Source organism: Penicillium hispanicum (assembly GCF_028827665.1).
Source record: "Penicillium hispanicum strain IBT 35686 chromosome Unknown utg000004l_segment0_segment0, whole genome shotgun sequence".
Taxonomy (NCBI): domain Eukaryota; kingdom Fungi; phylum Ascomycota; class Eurotiomycetes; order Eurotiales; family Aspergillaceae; genus Penicillium; species Penicillium hispanicum.
In genome coordinates, this window is record NW_026623196.1 from 3,576,273 (window position 1) to 3,597,769 (window position 21,497).

A 21,497-nucleotide genomic window follows, 5' to 3' on the forward strand; every position below is an offset into this window, starting at 1 on the left:
TGGTGAAGTGGGAAATGAGAATTCGCGATGATAAGAAACGTTGGCAGGATTTAAGGAACCAAAGAAAGTTGGATGCAGATGGGGGCCGCCGGGGGTTTTTCTGATTGCCGGCCGTCTTATCAAACGTCGCGCGTTCCTTCCAAGCCGATCGGCTAGTAACCGACGGGTTCAACACGAAGCCCGGGACTAGATTTGAGCCCCGAATTCATATCCCGGTTGATAAGGAGATAGCCGGTGTGTAGATATTATTCTGAGACGGAAATCCGACATGATAAGCCCCAGGCTGAAGATCGGGATTTAATGGGCCTCTCCCCATTCTTTCGGTCGAGGCTCCCCTGCGCTCGATATTCTATTCAATGTTAAAGACCCGAGAGGACTATGGCCAAAACAATGGGAGTGCTCGCATCGGAGATTCCGCCGCCTGAAATCGCCTCGGAGGATGGCAGTGGCAACGATGGGGTCCACCCGCAGCGTATACTGCAAAAGATGGATCTCCGAATCATGCCGATAGTTTCGTTGCTCTATTTCATGAGCTTCTTGGACCGAGGGAATATCGGCAATGCAAAGATTGAGGGCCTCGGAACTGACCTGGATTTGACTGGGCAGCAGTACAACTGGACCTGTAAGGGATTTTCCGAATAATATCTATTGCTAAGACGGATTCACTGACCATTTTCAATTGATCTTCCCAACAGTGACGGTGTTTTTCTTCACCTATGCATTTCTTGAGATACCATCGAACATGCTTCTGAAGAAGTTGCGACCTTCAGTCTGGCTGCCTTCGATTATGTGTGCATGGGGACTGGTCATGGTAAGCTCGAGTCCGCTCCTGGGTTTGAAGCTGAGTTGATGCTTACATCGCTCTACGTGCTAGACCTTGATGGGGCTGGTCGAGAACTTCACAGGGCTTCTTATAGCAAGATTGTTTCTTGGGGCCACCGGTATCAATCTCCTACCCATCATCTGCTGCCATTGCCACACTGACCCCAATATCCAGAGGCGGGCTTATTCCCCGGTGTAGCCTATTACCTTTCCACCTGGTATGCGCGAGAGTATTCTCAGTATCGACAGGCTCTCTTTTTCTGCGCGGCGACCGTTTCCGGTTCATTCTCAGGTCTTCTCGCCTACGCCATCAGCGTAGGTCTCCCCTTTTTTTTTTTCTAAATCTGATTACTCGCTAATGGTGGTCCAGAAAATGGACGGTGTTGGAGGTCTGGATGGCTGGCGCTGGATCTTCATTCTGGAGGGAATTGCCACTTTCCTCGTGGCAGTGGCTTCCTTTTTCTTGATCCACGATTCATTTGAGACATGCAATTTCCTAACGCGCCCAGAAAAGGATTGGGTGGCGTCCAAACTCAACAATCACGGCCAGGGCAAATCGGAGAGGTTCAACGTCAAGTACCTCATCCAAGCCGTGACAGATTGGCAGGTTCTTGTCGCCATGTTTATGAATATGGGTATCTTGGGTCCAATCTATGGTGCGTCTTCGAAAAACATTCTGCGATTTTCAGCTGCTTACTTCTGGCTCAGGAATATCCCTTTTCCTTCCTACTATTATTAAAGACCTTGGATACCAGTCCACCCAGGCTCAACTGTTGACTGTACGTGCCGTGAATACAACTTGAACACTGAAGACTTTTGATTAATCCGGATCCTACAGATCCCTGTTTACGTGGCAGGCGCCATTGTAGCTCTCCTGTCGGCCTACCTGTCCGATCGGATGGGCAAACGTTCATCATTTCTCCTGTGTCTGCTCACTGTGGCAATCGTGGGGTATATCATGATGCTGTGCGGCGCTGCTAAAGATGAACCGGGGGTAGTGTATGCAGGAGTATTCGTCACAGTGGCTGGTGAGTGCTTGATTCTTCTCGTAAAACATATCAAGCCCAGCGACTAACCTGCCTGCCAGGTCTCTACTCAGCATTCCCTGGCAACATTGCGTGGATCTCTAACAACGTGGCCGGCGACTACAAGAAATCGGTTGCACTCGCGATTCACGTAGGGTGCGGTAATCTTGGAGGTGCGATCACCTCCAATATCTATCGGTCGCAGGATTCGCCCAAGTTCATTCTGGGCCATTCCGTCTCTCTCGCTTTGGTCGCTGTGGCATTCATCGCCGTGACGACGCTTCGTCTTGGGTATCGGCTCGAGAACAAGCGTCGCGAGCGCCTGAACGAGGGAGACAGCCAGAAGGAAGACGCCGAAGACCTGGGTGATAAAGCGCCTAGCTTCCGGTATATCGTATAGGACTCATTGTGGGTGAGTGGTGGCTCGCAGGTGTATGCTTTGTGTATATGGATCTTGTAATATTCTTATCGTTCTTGGTAAAAGGGTATAAAATGGTGGGACCGTAATTGCCATTTGTTACCTGATTGAAAAGCTCGATATCATACCAGTAGAGATCAATGGGAAGAAGCGTTGGCCAAGAAGGCTATCGCAATATCGCATCGACGATCCACCATGAACCAGATCTGCAGTGTGGAGCACGATCTCCCTGAACATCATTCTTCCCCATAGTCACATACAAGTATGTCCTCATGCAAGTAGTGTTCGTCATGACTCCCACTGGTGACTAGAGCTCGTCATTCTTCCTCGATCGAAGCTCCGGTGTGAAATCCCCAATAGAATCAGCCGGAGTATATGTCCGGACAATCGTGAGTCTTTGCGACTGCCTGGAGCGCCAGTGACTGCATATGTTTTGTGCCTATAAATCACAGACAGAGATTGAACTTGCAGAAATGCATCAGTGTCCGCCGAACACTGGATCGTGGTGCAAGATAGAACTAGTTAGTTTTGCTCTGGTGTCAAGACTTCATGACGTCATGCATCTCGAGGAGCCCCTTTTTTCTCCAGAGGCTGCAGGGCCCCAGTAAGAAAAAAAGAAGCTAAGGATCAAAGTTAGCGACGGCGCATCCATGTGGAGACTAGAAGCACTTCGCCCCACGTCATGAACGCGGAAGGCGTTCATTGCAGCGCTGCGGCCACGATGATGCAATGGCTCAGCTAGCGCGGATCTTCCGTTGCACCCGACGACGTCACGCGCTGCAAAGAAGCTTCCGGGCTTCCATCCCATCCCGCCTTAACTGTGGCTCTGACTGCTCGCGCCTTTGCTCTGGCGATGCTGCGCACCCGACTGTCTGACTTCCAGCATGGCGACTGCGCAAATGCCAGGCCCCCGGTCTGCTCGACTGGCGGATGACGGTAGGTGAAAGTGACGATCGGCCTCCGCATGGATCGCTGACTGGAGATCGTGCCTGAAAATAGCCGCAACAGCTGCGCTCTACGCGACGCAACCCAGACGCAAGCCGTCCGTCCGCGATGCGAATACCGCGGAGACCCAATATCCGAGTAAGTGGTGTTCTGCCCAACTCGCCGCAAATGCTGCGCAGCCATACTAACGCGCGAGGTGCTCTGCGCGACAGATCAACGCGTGACCGGTAGTGCTCCGAACCTCAGCCATGCGTCCGCCGGCGCCGCGCTCGCGCATGCGAATCGAACCTCAATCGAAATCTGGCGCCCCGGGCGACTGACCGACGCGGAGAAAGCCGCTCTATGTGTGAAGGACTTTGTTGCCCCCGAAGTGCCCCAGCCCAGCACTCAATACAGCGCCGAAGGGTTGGGCGCGGCGATCCTCGCAGTTCGAGAGCAGAGGGGCATGACGAGCCTGTCACCAACCCAGACTGGACACAAGCACGATATTTCCACCGATCAAAGCCATATTCACGACAAGGCACTCCGTGCGGCTACAGGGGCGTACACCACCCGGCAGCGGTCGGACTCGGCCCCCAGTGAGCCGATCATCGCGACTGACGCCCCATGGGCTCCCTCCGCGGCCGGGGCGTCCCACAAGGCCAAGGCGGATGAAGGGCCCCTGGATCACCTGGATAGCGCGATGGAGGCGAGCCGCATCCACCACGTCGCCAACACCAACGCGCGCCTCTATACCTCGTCTCCTCCCGTCGCAGCCGAGGTGGAGGAGCGCAATCGCAACAACTCACTGCGTGCCGCGGCCATCTCGATGGCCAAGGATATGTACGATGTCACCGGTCCCAAGGGAGAAGCGGGCGAACTGGATCCCGCGATCCTTGCAGCCCAGCAAGGCCAGGATCGGTTGCAAGCCCGGAAAACCGTCAGTGGAACGGAAGGGACTACCGCGAGACGGGCAATGACTCTGCAGGATGCGGCACAGAAGCGCGCCGCAGAGAAGCTGGCCCGCATGCAGGATGAACATGCGGAGCTCCAGACGTACTATGGCACCGCGCCTCAGCCTCCACGATCACGCCTGACCACCCGTCGAAAGAGAACCTCCAGTGATGCCGACGCTTCTCAGGTTGACGCAGAGCGATCGAGATATATTCGGAATCAGATGTCGAGCCTGCGTACGAAACTGGATCAGGTTGACGAGAAGCGGACGAAGGATCGCGAGCTGCTCATGGAAGCCGCGCGTCGCAATGTCAATGCAACCATGCAGGATATGGATATGAAGCTGTATGCCGACACGGGCCGAGCGCCCCCGTCGGTCCAAAAAGAATGGGATGAGGCGGTTCAGGAGCGTGTCCGACGAGAGGTGGAGGCCGTGGAAGCCTCCGGCGCTCAAGGGAACCGGGTGAGTATCGGTACGCACCAATACATGGACATGGCCGATGTCGAAGCCGTCGCTCGTTCCCGTGTCCAGCCGGCGCTTAATGAGCTCGCTGATAATGCCGAGAAGCGGCGAGCTCAGGAACTAGAGGCGCGTCTGGACGCGGAGGAGCAACAGAGGCAAGCCGCGATTGAAAAGGAACGGGAGGCCAGTTTGAAGGGCGCGAAGAGAACCGAGAAAGGTCAGTACTGCGGTCGATTTGCGGAGGAGCCAATAGCTTATTCCAGATATAGAGCAACAAAAGCGCGAAAGCAAGGGGTTGAACTCTTTGCTATGGCGAATGAAGAGCAAGCGGCGATCCACTGAAAAGCCCAAGGCTGAAGAAGAGACTGTCGCCCAGGATACTGCATCTATTGCAACTCAGGAAGCACCAACAGCGCAAGAAGAGACAACTGCTGCTGTGCCAGAGGCCGATGCCGTGTCCCAAAAGGCCACCAGTGAAGAAGCTCCTGGCGAGCCTGAGATGGCCGGCGCAGCAACTGTTTCTGCGGCAGCTCCCATATCACCCCCGGTGACACTTCCCGAGCCACCTCAGTATGGAGAGCCTCATGATGTGGGAAGAACGAATGCCACGCCGCGAGATGCTGCGGCCTTTGGTGACATCTCTGCAATGCACGTCATCCAGCCTGTCACAAGCCCTCGTGCGGACTCGAAGCTGAAGAACTGGTTCCGTGATCGATTGGTTCGTCGCACAAGCGCACCAGTCGCTGTGTACCCACACCAGCCTGGTCCGGAATACAATACGGACAGCGAGGTCGGGTTTGCAGGAGGCGCTGCCCTGACTGGAAGAAGCGAGCCCCGCGGGGCTGCTCTCAGCTCGCACCCTTACACTGGAGACGATCTCGACCAGGGCCAGCCAGTCCGCAATAGCAACAGCTTTGAAGTAGCCAATACCTCCAACGCCGAGTCGACTGGGAGCCCTCATGCGGAGCAGAATGGCAATGGTAATAGCAAGAGGAGTCGTCTGCGGCGAAGCTTTCTGAGAGGCTTTTCACGCAACGACCAGGAGCCCAAGACGAATGGGGCCACGCATGAGGCAGATTCTCGACAAGGCTCGGAGGCTGCCTCTGAGCCGAAGAAGACCACTGAGCTTCAAGGGTTGCGCGACAGCGCGATTGAACAGGGTCTCCCTGTTCCACCTGTCATTGGCGAGACCGCCAGTGTTCGGCGGGAATCGAGGTTCTCTGAAGATTTGTAGTTCTGGGCTCTTGTGATTCATACTGCTTCGCTTGTTTGAACTTGTGGGTTTGATTTCAATGGAGTTTCTCGGCGGCGCCAGGGGACGTGGAGCTGTTAAATGATCGGTCTCTGGCGGCAATCTGGTCGTTTTGGTGAATACGCGAATATTTAACGATGTCTATCTATGAAATGTGAACCGGTTTTAATGCTCTTGATTTTCTCCTCGATCAACTTGTCGAATAGCCCCAACAGTGCATTTCATCTTGAAATCGACATCATCATGGGTTATGAGATGGCATCCATGGGTGAATCCGCGTATCTGTTGCCGCTAGGTCCGATCCCTAAAATCCCAGTCCCCATCTCCTCATGCCACCAGTCTCGCCGTCCCTAAATACCGCTCTTCATGGCTAATGCAACCCCCTGTGATGATTTCTTTTGTCTACCCCCGCACTTCCTTGAGAATTGTCGACCCGTGTTCGCAAAAACATCCACCAATCCCAGCGCGCCCCGGGGTATCGCTGCCGCGAATGTATTCCATCTTCATACCAAGACTCGAATAGAACGCCAACTCACCACCCGGCGCAGGATTCTCGCCAGAGAGAAGGACGACGCCCGAGGTGCCAATTTCGCGAGAATCAAACCATGATCACAAGCTATTTTCCATGCATGAAAGGACGGTATAAAGCTTCAATCCACTGGCACTCGGATGGTTACAGTCGTCTCTTTCCTGAGTTTATATATTTGTCTTGTCCATTACTTCGTTGGTGTCAATAGGCTGTATTGCTCTTCACTCTTTGGGGCTGCTAAGAAATCTGAGTAAATCCTTCACGTCGTCACTTTCACCATTGATTGGAACTGAAGGGCCCAGCATTATTGTGCTATATCTGAGTTTGGGGCAGAAGTGGGAGTTTGGCTTCGAGGATGCACTGGCACATCTAATTTTCAAAACATATGGTCAAACGTGACCTTCGCTACATCAGTCAACATCACCCAATATGCATATACTCAAGGCAACGGCTTGACCGTACTAAAGTTTTCCAATGGGATCTGATTTAATTGCTCGAGTAAGAGACCGCGTGGAACATCGCCGTACCGACAACGTCCAACCCGAATGTGTCGCCCGCGCCAATGCCACTGTGCAGAGCGGCGCGGTGTCTGGCTGGGCTGTCTGATTGAACGGCGTATATGCTGGTGGTGCATTGGGTGATCCGGACTCTGCTGGGACATCTGATGTGCTTACATTTAACAATCTATCTTGCGCTCTGCTAGCAACGTTTTGACTGTCGTTATGGACTATACGGGCCACGACGAGATGGACGTGTCGCCGGCTGGCGCACAAACCCTCGCGGCATTCTAGGCGCCACACTATTCGGTTCCAACTTCACTTCCTGGCGCATTCAAGGCAATGCCGGTGGTGAGAAGAATATTGAGCCGGTGCGCGGGCCCATGAACGAGGGCGGGCTGTACGGCGAGCGCTTCGGCTGGCATCTCCCAGGCTACCAAGCGCCGAGCACCTCCGGTAGCGACAGCCCTCTGGGCGGAGTGCCGGGTGCAGAGGGCCGCTTCTATACAACGACTTCCCAGCTAGATCTAGATGCAGACCCGGGCGTGCCGATCGACCTGCAGCTCGGCGCGCCTGACAACACTAGCGCCGTGGTCCAGACCTTCATGAATGGCTACCGGTTCGGCCATTACCTGCCTCATCTCGGTCCGCGGACGCTCTTCCCGTTCCCCCCGAGCGTGATCAACAACCGCGGCGAGAATACGCTCACGATCAGCTTGTGGGCGTTGGCGGATAAGGGTGCGCGCCTGAACCAGGTGGACTTGGTGGCGTGTGGCGCATATCGCACGGGCTTCAACTTCAACCAAGACTGGGCGTCTCTGCAGCCGCGGTGGAAGGACAACCGCGCCCAATATGCTTGATGTATTCCTGCATGTCGAGGATCGCGCACCAGTCAGCAAGCAGGTACCCAGCGTAGGTGTACTGTAGTCCGGCGCCGGTGGATCCTGGGGAAACAAGAAGCTCAGGCCAGAAACAGGGCGAGGCGAGCTTTTTTTCCTGCCCAACGTCCACCGCCATTTACCGTCACCGTCTCTCCGTCTCCACATTTCCGTTCCTCGTGCTTGGAAGCGTACATGGTCTCCTGAATTTACCTTTTGCCCTTTTGCCTATTTCTCTCCTTCCCATGTTTGTTTACTGCCCATGGCGCGCCAGTCCAGTATCGATCTAGACTCGCCCGACCGGCCATTTGACAATATCATCAACTTCCGTGATGTCGGTCGCTCGATAAACCAATTCTGTGGCGTGCAGTGCGTATGGCTCTATATGGCCGATCTCGCTCCCCCTCGGTGCGCAGACGCTGACTCCGTAACACAGGATGCTGAAAGAGGGTGTGCTCTTTCGCAGTGCTAGGGTAAACGGATCCTCTGCCAGACCGGCGCGCGCGCATAGAAAGCTGACTCCGGTCCTCATAGCTGGACGATGCCTCAGAACGAGATAAACGCCGCTTGGCGGAGGAGCTACACATCGCCACTGTAATTGACCTACGATCTCCGTACGTCTGCTCCCCCGGTCTGGCTGATCGCTGGGACGAGCCATAGACTAACCGCTCGACCCAGAACCGAGCATCAGATGGCCACCCGAAAACGCCGCGCGGAGAACGCCGGCGCGGGCGAGAACGTCTCAGATACTGACCTCACCGGGGCTGCAGTGCCCGTCGACGCCGGCGAGCATCTCCTGCAGATCCCCGAGTCCCACCGTGCCCTGATCAGCTTGACGGGCAAAGCGTTGGAGCGGTCATTATTATGGAAACTGGATTGGTTTCACTATATGTACGCCAACCCTTCTGCTCCGTCGAGCCCCGACCCTCTCGTTCGGTGCCATTCTAACGCCCCCCTCAACAGAAAGGTCCTCGCCATGGCCGCAACGGGCTACCGCCCAGCCGCGGTCCGCATCGTCGGCGAACAGGTCATGCAGCCGCGCGGACTAACGGGGCTCGCGCAGGACACACTGGACGCGAGCATGGCCGAGCTCCGCGCCGTATTCGAGCTGCTTGCCCGCGACGACGCGTACCCGATTCTCGTGCATTGCACGCAGGGCAAGGACCGCACCGGCCTGGTCGTGCTGATGACGTTGCTGCTCGCGGGCGATACGGTGCCGGCCCCGGCAATCGTGGACGACTACACTCGGTCCGAACTGGAACTCGTCCCCGAGTTCGAGGAGCGCATGCGCGAGATCCGGCTCCTGGGGCTCGGGGAGGCTTATACGCGGTGCCCGTCGGACTTCGTCGCGGCGACGACGGAGTACCTGCAAAGCCAGTATGGCGGCGTTACGGAATATCTTACTGACATCGGGATTGATGCCGCGATGCAAAAGCGGATTCGACAGAAGATATTGGTCTAATCGTTGTGGGTTTCAGGACCACTGCGGGGCTGTCGAGGTGGTATTTTGATCTGTATTTGTTATGGGACATGTAGATATGGATACGATAATGATATAGGGCCCTTGAATTCATACGACAGAGATTGACACAGACATTCGCGGGACTGAATAACGACTTCTCTAATTACCACGTGCAATATTAGTGTATGTACAACGTGCCAAATAGGTATCCGAGTGAGAAAAAAAATATAGGACATCATAGACATAAGGCGAAGACATAGGTATCAGAAATAGCAGATCGACGAGATTGCGTCAAATTGGAACAATGGAACATGGTCAATGATTCCATGTACATTCAAATGGCAGTTTAGACACGCTGACCCCGGTAGTATTGGGGACCAGTCGAGTCCGTGGTCAAAGGCTCCTCCAATGAAGTGTGAGGTACGTTGGGGTCGCCGTGACCCATTGACATCGTAGCGCGCTTCTCGCCCTGCGGTAGATGTGTACGAGTCCGGACAGAGGGCAGGAGATCGACCACGAACGAAAGGATATAGCCAGTGAAAACAAAGGCGATGACCCACTCGAGGATGGCACCGGGGTTCTTCCTCTTGCGATTGTCACTGTTCATGCAGATGCCAAAGCCAATGGCGAGACCGATCTCGATGATCACGAACGAGAGCTTGATAATGAAACTGGCGAGCAGGACGCGATGCTGGGACCGGTAGAAGATCCCCAGGCGCAGGTACTCGGCACAAATCAAGATTGCGCTGATGAGGTATCCAACACTAGGGAACATCGACAAGTTAGCTATATGCCCATTTCTCGGGGTGGTGTTTTGTGAGACGCACATAAACATGATGAGGAAGCCATCGTGCATGTTAGGATGACGCTTCGTGTCGAAAATGGACAGGAGAATCAAACCAAGAGCGCCGGCAATGGCGAAAAAGATGGAAAGAATGGCACAGGCCTTGTCGAAAATGCCCTTGTTTGGTACCAGCTGGCCTGCATGTCGAAGCCACCGCTCAGACAGAAAGGCCAGGTCGAGAAAGACAACAGTAATCACACTGCCGACAATGAACAGCGGCTTCGCACCCTCTGCGCCGACATCAGAAATATACCTGCCCCGTCGGCGTCAGTGGTGCAGTTCTAGAACACGTCGGGAGAGCACACATACGCAATGGTCTGGCCATTGTCCATGATGCCGGCGTAGACCGGCTCGCCATCTCTGGCCCAGGTGGCAATCATGGCAATCAGCATCGCTACGTATCTGATTAGATCTCATCGCCGCCACCCAGTGGAAATCAGAGCCGTAAATGACTTACCAACCCACATGCAGGCCGAAATGACCGGGAAGACCCAAAATGAAATAATCCACATCTTTGCGACCTGTCTATAGTGCTCGTCCGTAAGGCAGCGTAGTGAATGAGATCGAAGATGAGAAGTCCAGGGAACTCCACGCGTCAGGAGCTCGATGCGACACTGGAATGCGGATCTATAAATGAATGCGCGGCAACACGAGCGAATCTACAGCAGGGTGACGTTAGCCGCGATGTTCCCCAGTGCGTGGCCGGCCGTTCTGGGTCGCACGGCCCCGATCCGATCGATCGAAGGGATTGTGCAACTCACATGTATTGGCTTCTATACACAGGCGATGTTTGGCGTGTCAGGGCAGTCGCATTCCTCACGCTAAAGTGATCGACCGGGGCGCCTGAAGAATTAAGATTTCGGGTTGAAATGTGGTTTGTTGTGGCGTCCGGGTAGCCAAAGGAATTTCGACGGGCTCAGAAGGGTCGGGGCGGTTGGAATGAGAACGGCGAGTGTCGAGGTGTGCGCGAGAGAAAGCCGGAGCACCCGGTGAAGTCGAAATCCGGCAGAGACGCAAGGATCGCCAGGTCTGCGAAATTAATGTTGACTTAAAAGGGTTCTCCCCCCGTCGACGTCATCACTGCCAAGGCATCAAAAACTGGCCGGATCCATGCTCATCCGACGGCTTCATAATGGCGCCCCACGCAGTGTCATCGGTGTCAATGGTGACTTGCACCAGGCTTGGTTCTCGCTAGAATCCGATAATTACAGGGCCAAAAAATATAGGATCAAACCCTCGGAGCAAAAATACAATCGAGATCATGGATGCATGGGGATCTATTCACGGAGGCCGCGGTCTACCGAACGCCGTTTGCGTAAAGATATGGAGCTGAAGGCTGAAATAAACACGACCAAAAAAAAGAAACAAAGAACTCGGAAGCCCACGGAACGAGACTCATTAATAGAGGGCAACCCTGAAGGAGACACTTTTTGCTTTGCACGCCTTTCACCGACCAGCTCGTTGTCGACCCCGGCTGCCTCCAGAGACGGTGCGTCTCTGCAGACCCGGAGGGCTTGGACGCTCCACAGTCGGCACGATCTGTACTCCCTCTCCGTCCTCATCACTGCTCTCTGACGACTCCTCTTCCTCCTCACTAGAAACCTCCGACTCGGACTCCGACTGGGCTTGCAGAGCACCCCGTGGCTGCGGGGTACTCATCGATTGTCGTCCGTCCTGAGATGTTTGATGCTGCGCTTGAATCGGCGACATGCCCGTAGGGTAGCCCATCCAACTCTGGGGCCCAATGCGGAGATCAGAAGGAAGCTGCGGCGGGTACGAGGGCTGATCGGTCGGATAAGGGGTCATCTGCATGGGATTGTAATATGGAGGGGCCCACTGCGGATCATCCGGTAACGGTCGTGCGTACATTGACTGATGAACTGACTGTGGACGGCCGGTAGGAGGGATGCGCTCGGGGAACGATGGATACGTCGGTCGAAGCGGAGAGTTGGACTGCTGCGGGCGCAGCGATTGCATGGTGGGAGTGCGTGGACGATGAGAAGACGACGAACTGGAGGGTCGGCCATGCGCGCTAGTAGCACCCTGACTCCAACTACCATCGGGGCCAAAGGTTGGATATGGGCCGGCCTGTTGCTCTGGCACAGCCCCTGGCCCGCTGCGTCGAGACGTCGCCCGTGAGTTGGATGAGTTGCCATGCTTGCGACGAGATCCGCTAGCATTGGTCTTCTGGCGTCTCCGCTCGAGCGCATCCAGCTCGCGCTGTGATAACCGAACATTTTTCTTCCCCAGCATCTGCGCACGACGAATTCGCTCCAGCGCCTTGTCCACCAGTTGATCCTCCTTGTCCCGCATAGCCAGCTGAACAGCATATGCCACCGTGCTATCTTCATGGTCGTAAAGATCGTAGTCACCCCCATCAACCGCCGACTCGTTCTCATCGGTCAAATCCTCGTAGTCCGCCGGCCGCCTTCGGGGCCCTCGGCCCCCGTATTCCAGCTGCCGCATGTACGCTGCGCGTCCATTCCATATCAGTTCCCGCCCATACTCATCTTCCTCACTTTCCAACTCCTCCACTCGTACAACCTCGTCCCACTGCGCGCGTCCCCTATTGTGTCTCCCCATTCGCGCCCCCGGTGGTCTTCCCCATCGGGGCGTATCGTACGGAGCTCGCGGCCGACCACCTAGACCGCCTCCTCGGAAAAAGCATTCTCGATTGGCTTATCCATCAAAGCGGCGTGGCCGAAAACGGTCACACCGGTTGCGCCGATCAGCCAAAGGACCGTCGCGATGGGCGAGGCCCAGATACCCAGGGGCACGCCAATGCACAGCAGTCCCGTGTAGAGCTGCGAAGTGTTGAAGCGGCGGAATCCCACGTCGAGGTCGCGACCATTGAGCTTGCCAATTCCGTACAGACTGGCCGTCACGAAGATGATGACGAACAGGAGCAGAGGGTTGGTCAGCAGGCTGTAGACGCTGAGCATGACAAAGACCACAGCATAGTTGCTGGAGAAGTAGGAGAGGTTGTAGTTAACACGGCTCTGAACTTCACCGAAGTTGGCAGGCTTCGAGAGGCGCTTGAGATCGAGGAATTCCGAAACCGGGCGCAGGTTAGCAAAGCGGGTGGTCAGCGACTGGCTGCGAAGGTTGTTGAAGCGGTCGCCAAAGCGCGACGTGATCGCTTCAATGGGGATCTGGATAGCCATGGCGAGTGTTTGTTGACGGAGGATTCAAAGAGAAGTGGGTGAGCAGAAAGGGTTGGTGACTGAGAGAAGATGACAGATAGAAAAAGACGTGGAAGGGGAAAGAGCGACTTTTTTGCCGTTTGGCCTTTGCCCCTTTCGACGTTAGTCAACACGGGGAGTTTTCTCAGCGATCCTCCAAGGTTGCCTGGAGCCCCTGGACGCTGGCGCCTAAGAATAGCACGGGTCCATTGAGATCGCAGTCAGGTTGAGCACTGGAACCCAGGGCCGCCTTCCCAGGGTTCTTAAAGGCGTGGGTTCTTCCGGTTGCGTGCGGAAAGCTTTCACCGGTAAGACATTGGCGTGGAGACCGATATACTCTCGGTAGAGAGATCAGACTGGTACGACGGAAAACACCAATATATATAATAGATTGTAACCTGAGATCTAGAGTCACTGCCCCTCACTTTACCTGCCCACTAGAAGCCCAACCAGACAGCACTAGACGCTTCCACTCGATGCGGCGTCGATTGGGCCACGTCGGGGATGCGCTGCAGGTGGAGAGCCCGACCGCTTTTTCGATCTCACGAAAATCCACTCTGGCCTTCGGAACTTGCATTCCCCATTCGCCCGAGTAACTAGCCACCGTTCCTGTTTGGCGGTGTTGACCGCTCCAACCTTCCAGATATGAAGCCCGTCGCCCTGTCCCTGCTGGTGTTGGTCTTCGTCAGTCTCGTTGCCGCCTGGACCAAGGAAGGTATGTGTTGACGTGCCCTCCGCCGACTCCAATGGTGTGTATATACTCACGAATTCGCATCTGCTTAGACTACGAGATCTTCCGTCTGCGAGATGAGCTGGCCATTAGCGAAGGTCCCAACGTGACCTTCTACGGTTTGTGACCCTCAATCCCCAGGGATGTGCGGTGCGGCGCGAGCGTGAGGTGATTTTTGCCCCGGACGCGGTCTGACGGCCTCCTTTTCTTTCCTAGATTTTCTCGAGATTCGCCCCAATGCCAATCAGGAACAAATCACCAAGGCCCACCGCCAGAAATCGCGGACCCTGCATCCGGACAAAGTGAAGCGGGCCTTCGTCGCCAACTACTCCAAGGACAAGGCCAAGGCCAAGACCACGAAGCCCGGAGTCCATGTCTCCTCCGGCCCGTCCAAGCGCGAGATCGATGCCGCCGTCAAGGCTGCCAATGCCCGCTCCGCACACCTGAACCTGGTCGCCAACGTCCTCCGTGGTCCCAGCCGGGCGCGCTACGACCACTTCCTGAAGAATGGGTTCCCTCTGTGGAAAGGTACTGGATACTACTACTCGCGCTTCCGTCCCGGCCTGGGCTCCGTGTTGATGGGACTGTTTGTGGTCTTTGGCGGTGCTGCGCACTACGGCGCTCTGATCCTAGGGTGGAAGCGCCAGCGCGAGTTCGTCGACCGTTATATCCGCCAGGCTCGCCGGGCCGCATGGGGTGATGATTTGGGGGTCCGTGGTATCCCGGGTATTGACGCGGGTGCTACTGCCCCTGCTGCCCCTGAAGCTGGTGAGTCTGGCGCCGTGGCCATGAACCGTCGCCAGAAACGGATGATGGATAAGGAAAGCCGCAAGGAAAACCGCAAAGGTGCTCGTGCCGTTGGCCGCAGCTCGGGCACCTCCACGCCAACCGAGTCTGCTCCTGCTACTGCTACTGGCGAACGCAAGCGTGTCATGGCCGAGAATGGCAAGGTTTTGATTGTTGATTCTCTTGGAAACGTGTTCCTCGAGGAGGAAAACGAAGAAGGTGAACGACATGAGTATCTTCTCGACATTGAAGAAATCCCGCGTCCCGGTCTCACCGACACGGCTCTGTGCAAGCTTCCCGTCTGGTGCTTCAACCGGACTGTTGGCCGAGTCTTTGGTTCTTCCTCTATTCCCGAGGAAGTCCTGGAGGAAACCGAGGAGAGCCCCGTTGAAGAAGTCAGTGAGACCACCGCTACCTCGAATGCTGGCTCGACTCGCAGACGCGGGAAGCGCTCGCAGCGATCCTAGCTCTGGGCTGAACGACAAGCCAATTGGGCTGTAGAACATATTTGTGGATTTGTTTACCTCTGTATCAAGTGTATCAAAACCAAAAGTTGAATAGATCTCAGGTGTCGGAGAGGGCGAAAGTACCCAATTCCCGAATGACATTAGCTCAATCCGATCACGCTTATGCACTATCGTGCAGTAAACAGGACAGATAACACCTGTTCATAGGGACTTAATGAAATCTCCACTGCTCGCCCTGCCACGCCGAATGCTGCAGGGCTACCAGTCAGAGTCGAACACACCGCCACCTAGTCCGATGTAGGGAAGTCCAACGGGGCCAATATCCACCGTTGGGTACCGACACTTCACCGACACAAGTACTTAAAGCGAGGACGAATTCCTCCAGTAGTTCCCGAGATTAAATTTCATTCTCATCTAAAACTTCAATTGATTCGATTCTTCCCAGGCCTATTGTTCGTCGCAAGAAAGTCGCTTTTCTCCGATGGAACAAAACGCAATCATTGAAAATCCAGCGAGCCTCCCAGAGTAACACATCGCACATGAGAAAACTGATGGAATGAAAAAAAGGCAAAAGAGCAAGGCAGGGCGGGATGGAGTATATCGTCACAGTCGTCACGGCTGAAAGCGTTCATTCATCGCCGGTGTATTGATTTGGAAGTTGCGGGGTGCAGCGGTCTCAGGAACATGGCTCGTGGAGGGATTCGACTAGGCGAACATCTTGGCGAGGCTCACGAGGCCATTGACGCTCTCAGACAATCCTTTGCCGCCGCCCATTTCGCCCATCCCGCGAGCACCAGAAGCACCGCCTCCCAGGGCACTGGCGATGCCGTGAGGCAGCCGCAGTCCGATCATGGCGAGCAACTTGGGCAGGACGCCGCTCGTAAGAAGAGGGAGGATGACGAGCAGGAACACCTTGATCGGGTGCTCTCGGGCGTAGCGATAGATGTCACGGAAGAGGCGTTTGATCGCGCGGACCATGCGCTGCACGAAGCCCTCGCGCGGCCGGGCCCGTCGAGACGAGGACGAGAAGGACGAAAAGACCGATGGACTGGACCGGCCTCCGCCACGGCCGATGCTGAAGATGGACGGGGCGGAGTGTCGCGAGTGGTTGGTGGAGTAGTAACCGTACGACTTGCGTGAGGGCCGCACATGGCCATTCGAGGCAGAGTAGGAATGAGACTTGGAAGGTCCGTTGAACCAGCCCATGTTGGCAGACACACAAGATCTGTCGGCTGGAGTCGTGCTGCTAAGCGGAGTGTGGGATCACTGGGGTTCGCGGTTATTCTCCACGGAGGATCGTCGTCTATGGGTACGATCGAATTGGTTGTAGTGGAGGGAATGCAGTCACCAACACAGACTGAGCCCTGTAATACTTGAACTGGGTGCCCCTGGACAGTGGATTTGGAGCAATTGGGGCCTTTGGTGTGGCAATTCAGAGGGTGAGAAAAAGACAGATGCAGGTCAGCCGCTAGGAGCTGCAGAGATGCGCAACTGTGGTCTCGGCCGCTGCGTACATCTACTCCACCGATTTTCTGTGCAGGAGCTACAGTAGTGATGGGGATAGGATGCAGAGTGACTGGAGAGCCGATCGAACAGGAGATCAGTCAGATGACCACTACGGGGTTACAGATAAAAAGGAGCCCCTGGAAGACTGAAATCGGGGTGGCTGGGGGGGAGCGAATCGCACCGCCGGGCGCAATCAAACGTGTCTGACCGTTGATCCAAACCGTGCAGGTCAGGTGATCCAGTTGAAACAGCGCTCGCTGTAAAGGCCAGACGGGGAGGAAGGAGGTTTTAGGGTATTAGTGGGAAAAGATCCAGCAGGCAGAAAATCAAGCGGACATCGTAGACTTGCGGCCAAGACGATTCTGAGCAGAGAATCAACGGATCTTCAACGATGTAGTCGCTCTTAGTCGGCGACGAGGACTGAACTTGTGGCAGCGAAGGAGTCCTTTCCTGGGATATAAAATGTAAAAAGTCGCCGCTAAACATACAATGTCTCTGTGGCGCAATCGGCTAGCGCGTCTGACTGTTAATCAGGAGGTTGGAAGTTCGAGCCTTCCCAGGGACGATTTCTTTTGCTTTTTTTTCCTTTTTCTTTTTCTCCATATACGTGTATCGCGTCTTGCTGGTTAGTTCATACCTTAGGTAGGACACAATACAATTCCATCTCTAACCCTGATTGTTAGCTGGTTGGCAGCTAAGATAAGGTTGGGCTGTATAGAGCGGCTCCCAAAATGGTTTCGGTCGACTTCCTTCACCTACCGCCTCAGTAATCCCATTCACCAATAACTTACCTTCAATATCTATCCCATCAGAAACGTCTCAGCCGGATGATCATATCTCGGTTTATAGCAAGGGCTACTGGATGGTGGTCAAGAAATGGAGCAGACGTCGCCTTGATTGCCCTCCCGCTGTTTGCAATCCACACCTACATCGACTTTCCTGGGAAGGTGAACAACGCAATTCTTGAGCAACGATGCATGCTAGACCTTGAGCAAAAGCGCATGTCATATTTGGCGGGCAGAGTCTCCTTCTTGGAAACTGCGATGAAATGGAATGGTCTCTATCCATTCCCGCACGCGAGAGATCCTTGTCCGAAAAACGTCGATCCAGAAGATTGAGATCCTCTCGGGCGAGATTTGGGTACTTGGAGTGGCTTTTGATTATGTGCTTCCTCGTTTCGCTTTCGCAGGTATTTCTATATGAGCAACTGTCTGTTTTTGTGGTCTTTTTAAGCAATGTGACATTCTCTCAGAGTGTTTTCATGTGCCCTTTACCATCTAGATGTTGCTATCGATCCTGAATCTACAATTTCTGTTCTATCCTGAGCATATGTAATTCTGATTCGCTCTTTGGAGGCATGGAAGTTTAAAAGGATATTGATCCATTATCCTCCATAGAAAACCTTATAAGGCGACTCGCCATCTTCTAGGTTTGCAATTCCGAAAATGGCATCGGACAGTCGCCTAACAATCATAGATCTAAAATACCACTGGAAGCCCTAGATTTTCTTTATTCAATTTAACAGACCCCTTTACCAAACACCATCTCGTCTACTAATTGACCTCACTGTTGCCAACTATTCGATATAATATTTATGTTCCACAAGGATACGGTGGCCTTTATATGGGGCGCTTTTCTTGCCCATCTGCAGTTCGCCCATTACTTAATGATAAAAAGCCGCTTTGGAATACAGCCGTCCAAAAGATCCCCCACAGATAATTTGGGTCTTGATCACGCCAAGGACACAGAACATAGGGGAGAATTTATAATTGGTGTGGAAGAATCGAGGGATGTCATATAGTCATTGTGAAGGATGACGCTTTGCTTTAGGGCTTTATAAAAGCCCGAGAACTTATTCGGTGTTGCTCCTGTCTACGTTGAGGGTCTCGTTCACGGTCGTGATGCGAATCTTGGTTCCAGCACTGCACAGCTACAACCGACGATATTTCGTGGGGAAATGAACCGCTATTTCACTGGACAAAAGGATTGGGCCTCTCAAGGCGTAGTGCAAGAAAGTCCAATACGACAATATTCAACCTCTTATATTGCTGATCCCTACCTGGGCAGTATATTCCAAGTTCTTTTCCTCGGCAAAATCTCCACACATTTCCGACCGCTTTAATTTTCGAAAGCTGATCGAAGCGGGCCCAGTTCTGCCTTTCAATATGAGTCTGTTGGGTAGTGGGATGAGAAGTGTTTCCATCACGCTCATTAAAAACTACAACCTAATAGATGAGAGTTGTCTAGAATCCTCACAAATACAAAATATCTATTACTGCCTTGTTACTGTATCTGACACGCCAAAATTTCTGACGAGCTGACGAGGTAGCGAACGGGTTTGAAGATGTCTGCCATCTCAAGGAACGACATAGGGTTGTTTGCATGAAATCATGCGTCATGTAAACCAGCCCGGTATTTTCAGAAAGACAGCCGATATCTCCGAAACATGCCCCTCCCTCCACCTCCCAGTACTTCCTTGAAACCACAATCGGTCAGGAAGCCTGCTTCAGCATCCATGTGGATATGAGCTCCCACTTGCAGGTAGAGAGAGATCGTTTGGCACCTGGAAGCGACTCGTAAATTTGGAATATTTGCAAAGCATTCCCATCAACTCAGCACTCGGAGTTGCGAAGCGAACAAATGAAAAAATTGGGCAAGGCGCTGATTCAGACATGCGTTTTAATCGACCTGTGGATATCCGCACTGTCAACATGAGGCGTTTCCGTGTTATTGCAGCCCTGGCGACTTACGTTTCTCTCGAACTGAAATAATCGGAAAATCCCACCGAATGTGCGATCCGGAGTATGCGAGTGTATATCGAGATCCCTTGTCGCGAGACTGGCAGCCTGAATTGTATGTATGCTCGTTTATATTCCCTGCATACTCTCAACTTAATCCAAGGATGTGAGCCCTTTTACCGGAAAGCGATCTCACCACAGCTGCCCCTAAAATCATAAGAGGGCCACATATACAGAGGTTGACATTCGGCTGCACCCCCCCTGACATGCAGGAAAATAGCATAGCCTCTTCTGCAGGAACGGAGTAATGAATCTGAGATTGTTCATGCTGTGCAGTTGCACAACAAGAGAAAAACATTCTGATGGCTGGGCTGTGACTGGAGAAGTGCAACCGTAGAGGCTTTCGGAGTCATGAAGAAGGGCTTGGTTTGGTTTTGTGGTTGCGCTGAACCTGGAAATCAATTTCAGCATGACTAGGCACCAGTAGCAACCAAAATCATACTCACCTTGTTTTTTTAGAGCCTTCGTGTCTTGATAAGTGCGATTGCCAGCAACCCCCGAGGCTAGAAAGGGGGACTTGGATTGCGCTTTTGGCGAAACTAAAATCTCGATATCAGTATCTCCAGATGTCGTCAGAAATAGAAATGCGACTCACCTGCAGGACATCTTCCACATCACCTGAAGCACAAGAGCGTAGTCATCATCATCATCACCATCATCTCTCTCTCTCTCTCTCTCTCTCTCTCTCTCTCTCTCTCTCACACACACACACACACACATATACATATAAGCACCAACACAAGAACACAAGCAAGAACACAAGCAAGAACACAAGCAAGAACACAAGCAAGAACACAAGCAAAGAAAACACAAGGCAATATATACTTTTTTTGCCTGCAGCTGAATCAGAGGGTCACAACGGAGACAGCAGGCACCTCTGACCCAACGTCAGCAACAGCAAACCTCCGGAATAGTCACGGATATACAGCAAGGGGTCATAACAGCCAAGACCTACCATCACAGTGGTCTGAAAAGCAAGGAAGCAAACAAGCAAACAAGCAAAACAGAATCCTGATTAGGCAGCCTTGGGAGACTGTTTCTCTGAGCTGTAGGAGGGACAGTCATCTCTGCAGGTGCGAGAAACTTCTGAAGATACACCAGATAGAACTTATCTCGCTCCCACGCAAGGCGATTCTCCTTGAACTGCTGCTCAAGAGTAAAGCGCTTCATTGACAACACTTCCTCAATGCAGTGCAGCGCTGCATTGACTGAAATCCCAAAGATGATAGCCCTAAAGCTGTTGGGAAACAAGCGCCGCCCGAGGATGCTGAAGATTGACATTGCAGATTCGTGGATTTTTTGGACCAGAACGCCCATGTCAACTTTCAATAAGAATAGACAGAGAAGGAAAGGAGAAGAGAAGAGGAGAAGAAGCGGGAGTGAGAGAATTTTGACCTGGCCCGATACGACACTAACGGAAGGCACAAATAAGGAAGGCGCAAGTGGTAGCTTAACTCAGGCACTGGCGCCGATGTTCACCAGGACCACCTGACTTGAGGAGGCAATTCTGGCCAGACATCGACTCTCTATGCGCGGCTCTATTTAGCGCTATAACTGATCGAGCTGCCGAGGACCAGTATATGATTAGGTGGATCTAATAAGTTGAATGGCATTATCAACAACCAAGTAGAAAGCTGACAGTCTGAGTAGCAGCAATAGCGGCACAGGCAAGAAACCGTGAAATTCCAATGACGCAAAACATGCTTTATTTTGCCTTAACTTTATGAAGTCCCGGTCCGGCGAAATCGAGGACCGCAGCTCGCTCTACGACAAGGTACAGGATACGATGATAAACGTCGTTGCCGCGTACTGTGAAAATACCGTTTTCGTGATCAACGTCTCTGGCCCGCGCGTCCTTGGGAGCTTCTTCGAGTATGAGAAATCACGGCGCGTCTTGTACTCTGGTCTTCAAGGCAAGTAGTCTAGTAACACCGTCGCTGACGTTCTATATAGTGACGTC

The 21,497-nt window shown here is 53.5% G+C and overlaps 9 protein-coding genes across 9 annotated transcripts; 5 read left to right on the forward strand and 4 right to left on the reverse strand.

The window, feature by feature from the left end:
- Positions 1–390: 390 nt before the first annotated feature.
- On the forward strand, positions 391–2,247 carry N7459_005091 (allantoate permease family MFS transporter; the record flags this gene model as incomplete). The annotated part of the gene is made up of 8 exons (XM_056944275.1): positions 391–622; positions 696–811; positions 875–941; positions 998–1,137; positions 1,193–1,478; positions 1,531–1,601; positions 1,661–1,850; positions 1,910–2,247. 8 exons carry the CDS (start codon positions 391–393, stop codon positions 2,245–2,247), a joined length of 1,440 nt encoding a protein of 479 aa, XP_056801158.1.
- A 902-nt stretch (positions 2,248–3,149) lies between these two features.
- Positions 3,150–5,840, forward strand: N7459_005092 (uncharacterized protein; the record flags this gene model as incomplete). The annotated part of the gene is made up of 4 exons (XM_056944276.1): positions 3,150–3,201; positions 3,274–3,348; positions 3,423–4,823; positions 4,876–5,840. The coding sequence occupies 4 exons, from the start codon at positions 3,150–3,152 to the stop codon at positions 5,838–5,840; spliced, it is 2,493 nt and encodes an 830-aa protein (XP_056801159.1).
- A 1,021-nt stretch (positions 5,841–6,861) lies between these two features.
- N7459_005093 (beta galactosidase jelly roll domain-containing protein) lies at positions 6,862–7,744 on the forward strand (the record flags this gene model as incomplete). The annotated part of the gene is made up of 2 exons (XM_056944277.1): positions 6,862–6,885; positions 7,091–7,744. 2 exons carry the CDS (start codon positions 6,862–6,864, stop codon positions 7,742–7,744), a joined length of 678 nt encoding a protein of 225 aa, XP_056801160.1.
- Positions 7,745–8,024: 280 nt separating this feature from the next.
- On the forward strand, positions 8,025–9,224 carry N7459_005094 (tyrosine-protein phosphatase; the record flags this gene model as incomplete). The annotated part of the gene is made up of 4 exons (XM_056944278.1): positions 8,025–8,131; positions 8,199–8,235; positions 8,297–8,376; positions 8,441–9,224. The coding sequence occupies 4 exons, from the start codon at positions 8,025–8,027 to the stop codon at positions 9,222–9,224; spliced, it is 1,008 nt and encodes a 335-aa protein (XP_056801161.1).
- Positions 9,225–9,570: 346 nt separating this feature from the next.
- Positions 9,571–10,460, reverse strand: N7459_005095 (Frag1/DRAM/Sfk1 family protein; the record flags this gene model as incomplete). Its single annotated transcript, XM_056944279.1, has 3 exons — positions 9,571–9,988; positions 10,052–10,321; positions 10,378–10,460. 3 exons carry the CDS (start codon positions 10,458–10,460, stop codon positions 9,571–9,573), a joined length of 771 nt encoding a protein of 256 aa, XP_056801162.1.
- A 1,054-nt stretch (positions 10,461–11,514) lies between these two features.
- N7459_005096 (uncharacterized protein) lies at positions 11,515–12,651 on the reverse strand (the record flags this gene model as incomplete). Its single annotated transcript, XM_056944280.1, has 1 exon — positions 11,515–12,651. The coding sequence occupies one exon, from the start codon at positions 12,649–12,651 to the stop codon at positions 11,515–11,517; it is 1,137 nt and encodes a 378-aa protein (XP_056801163.1).
- A 59-nt stretch (positions 12,652–12,710) lies between these two features.
- On the reverse strand, positions 12,711–13,232 carry N7459_005097 (putative COPII vesicles protein Yip3; the record flags this gene model as incomplete). Its single annotated transcript, XM_056944281.1, has 1 exon — positions 12,711–13,232. The coding sequence occupies one exon, from the start codon at positions 13,230–13,232 to the stop codon at positions 12,711–12,713; it is 522 nt and encodes a 173-aa protein (XP_056801164.1).
- A 663-nt stretch (positions 13,233–13,895) lies between these two features.
- N7459_005098 (uncharacterized protein) lies at positions 13,896–15,233 on the forward strand (the record flags this gene model as incomplete). Its single annotated transcript, XM_056944282.1, has 3 exons — positions 13,896–13,965; positions 14,034–14,099; positions 14,197–15,233. The coding sequence occupies 3 exons, from the start codon at positions 13,896–13,898 to the stop codon at positions 15,231–15,233; spliced, it is 1,173 nt and encodes a 390-aa protein (XP_056801165.1).
- A 705-nt stretch (positions 15,234–15,938) lies between these two features.
- On the reverse strand, positions 15,939–16,439 carry N7459_005099 (uncharacterized protein; the record flags this gene model as incomplete). The annotated part of the gene is made up of 1 exon (XM_056944283.1): positions 15,939–16,439. One exon carries the CDS (start codon positions 16,437–16,439, stop codon positions 15,939–15,941), a length of 501 nt encoding a protein of 166 aa, XP_056801166.1.
- Between the last annotated feature and the right edge of the window lie 5,058 nt (positions 16,440–21,497).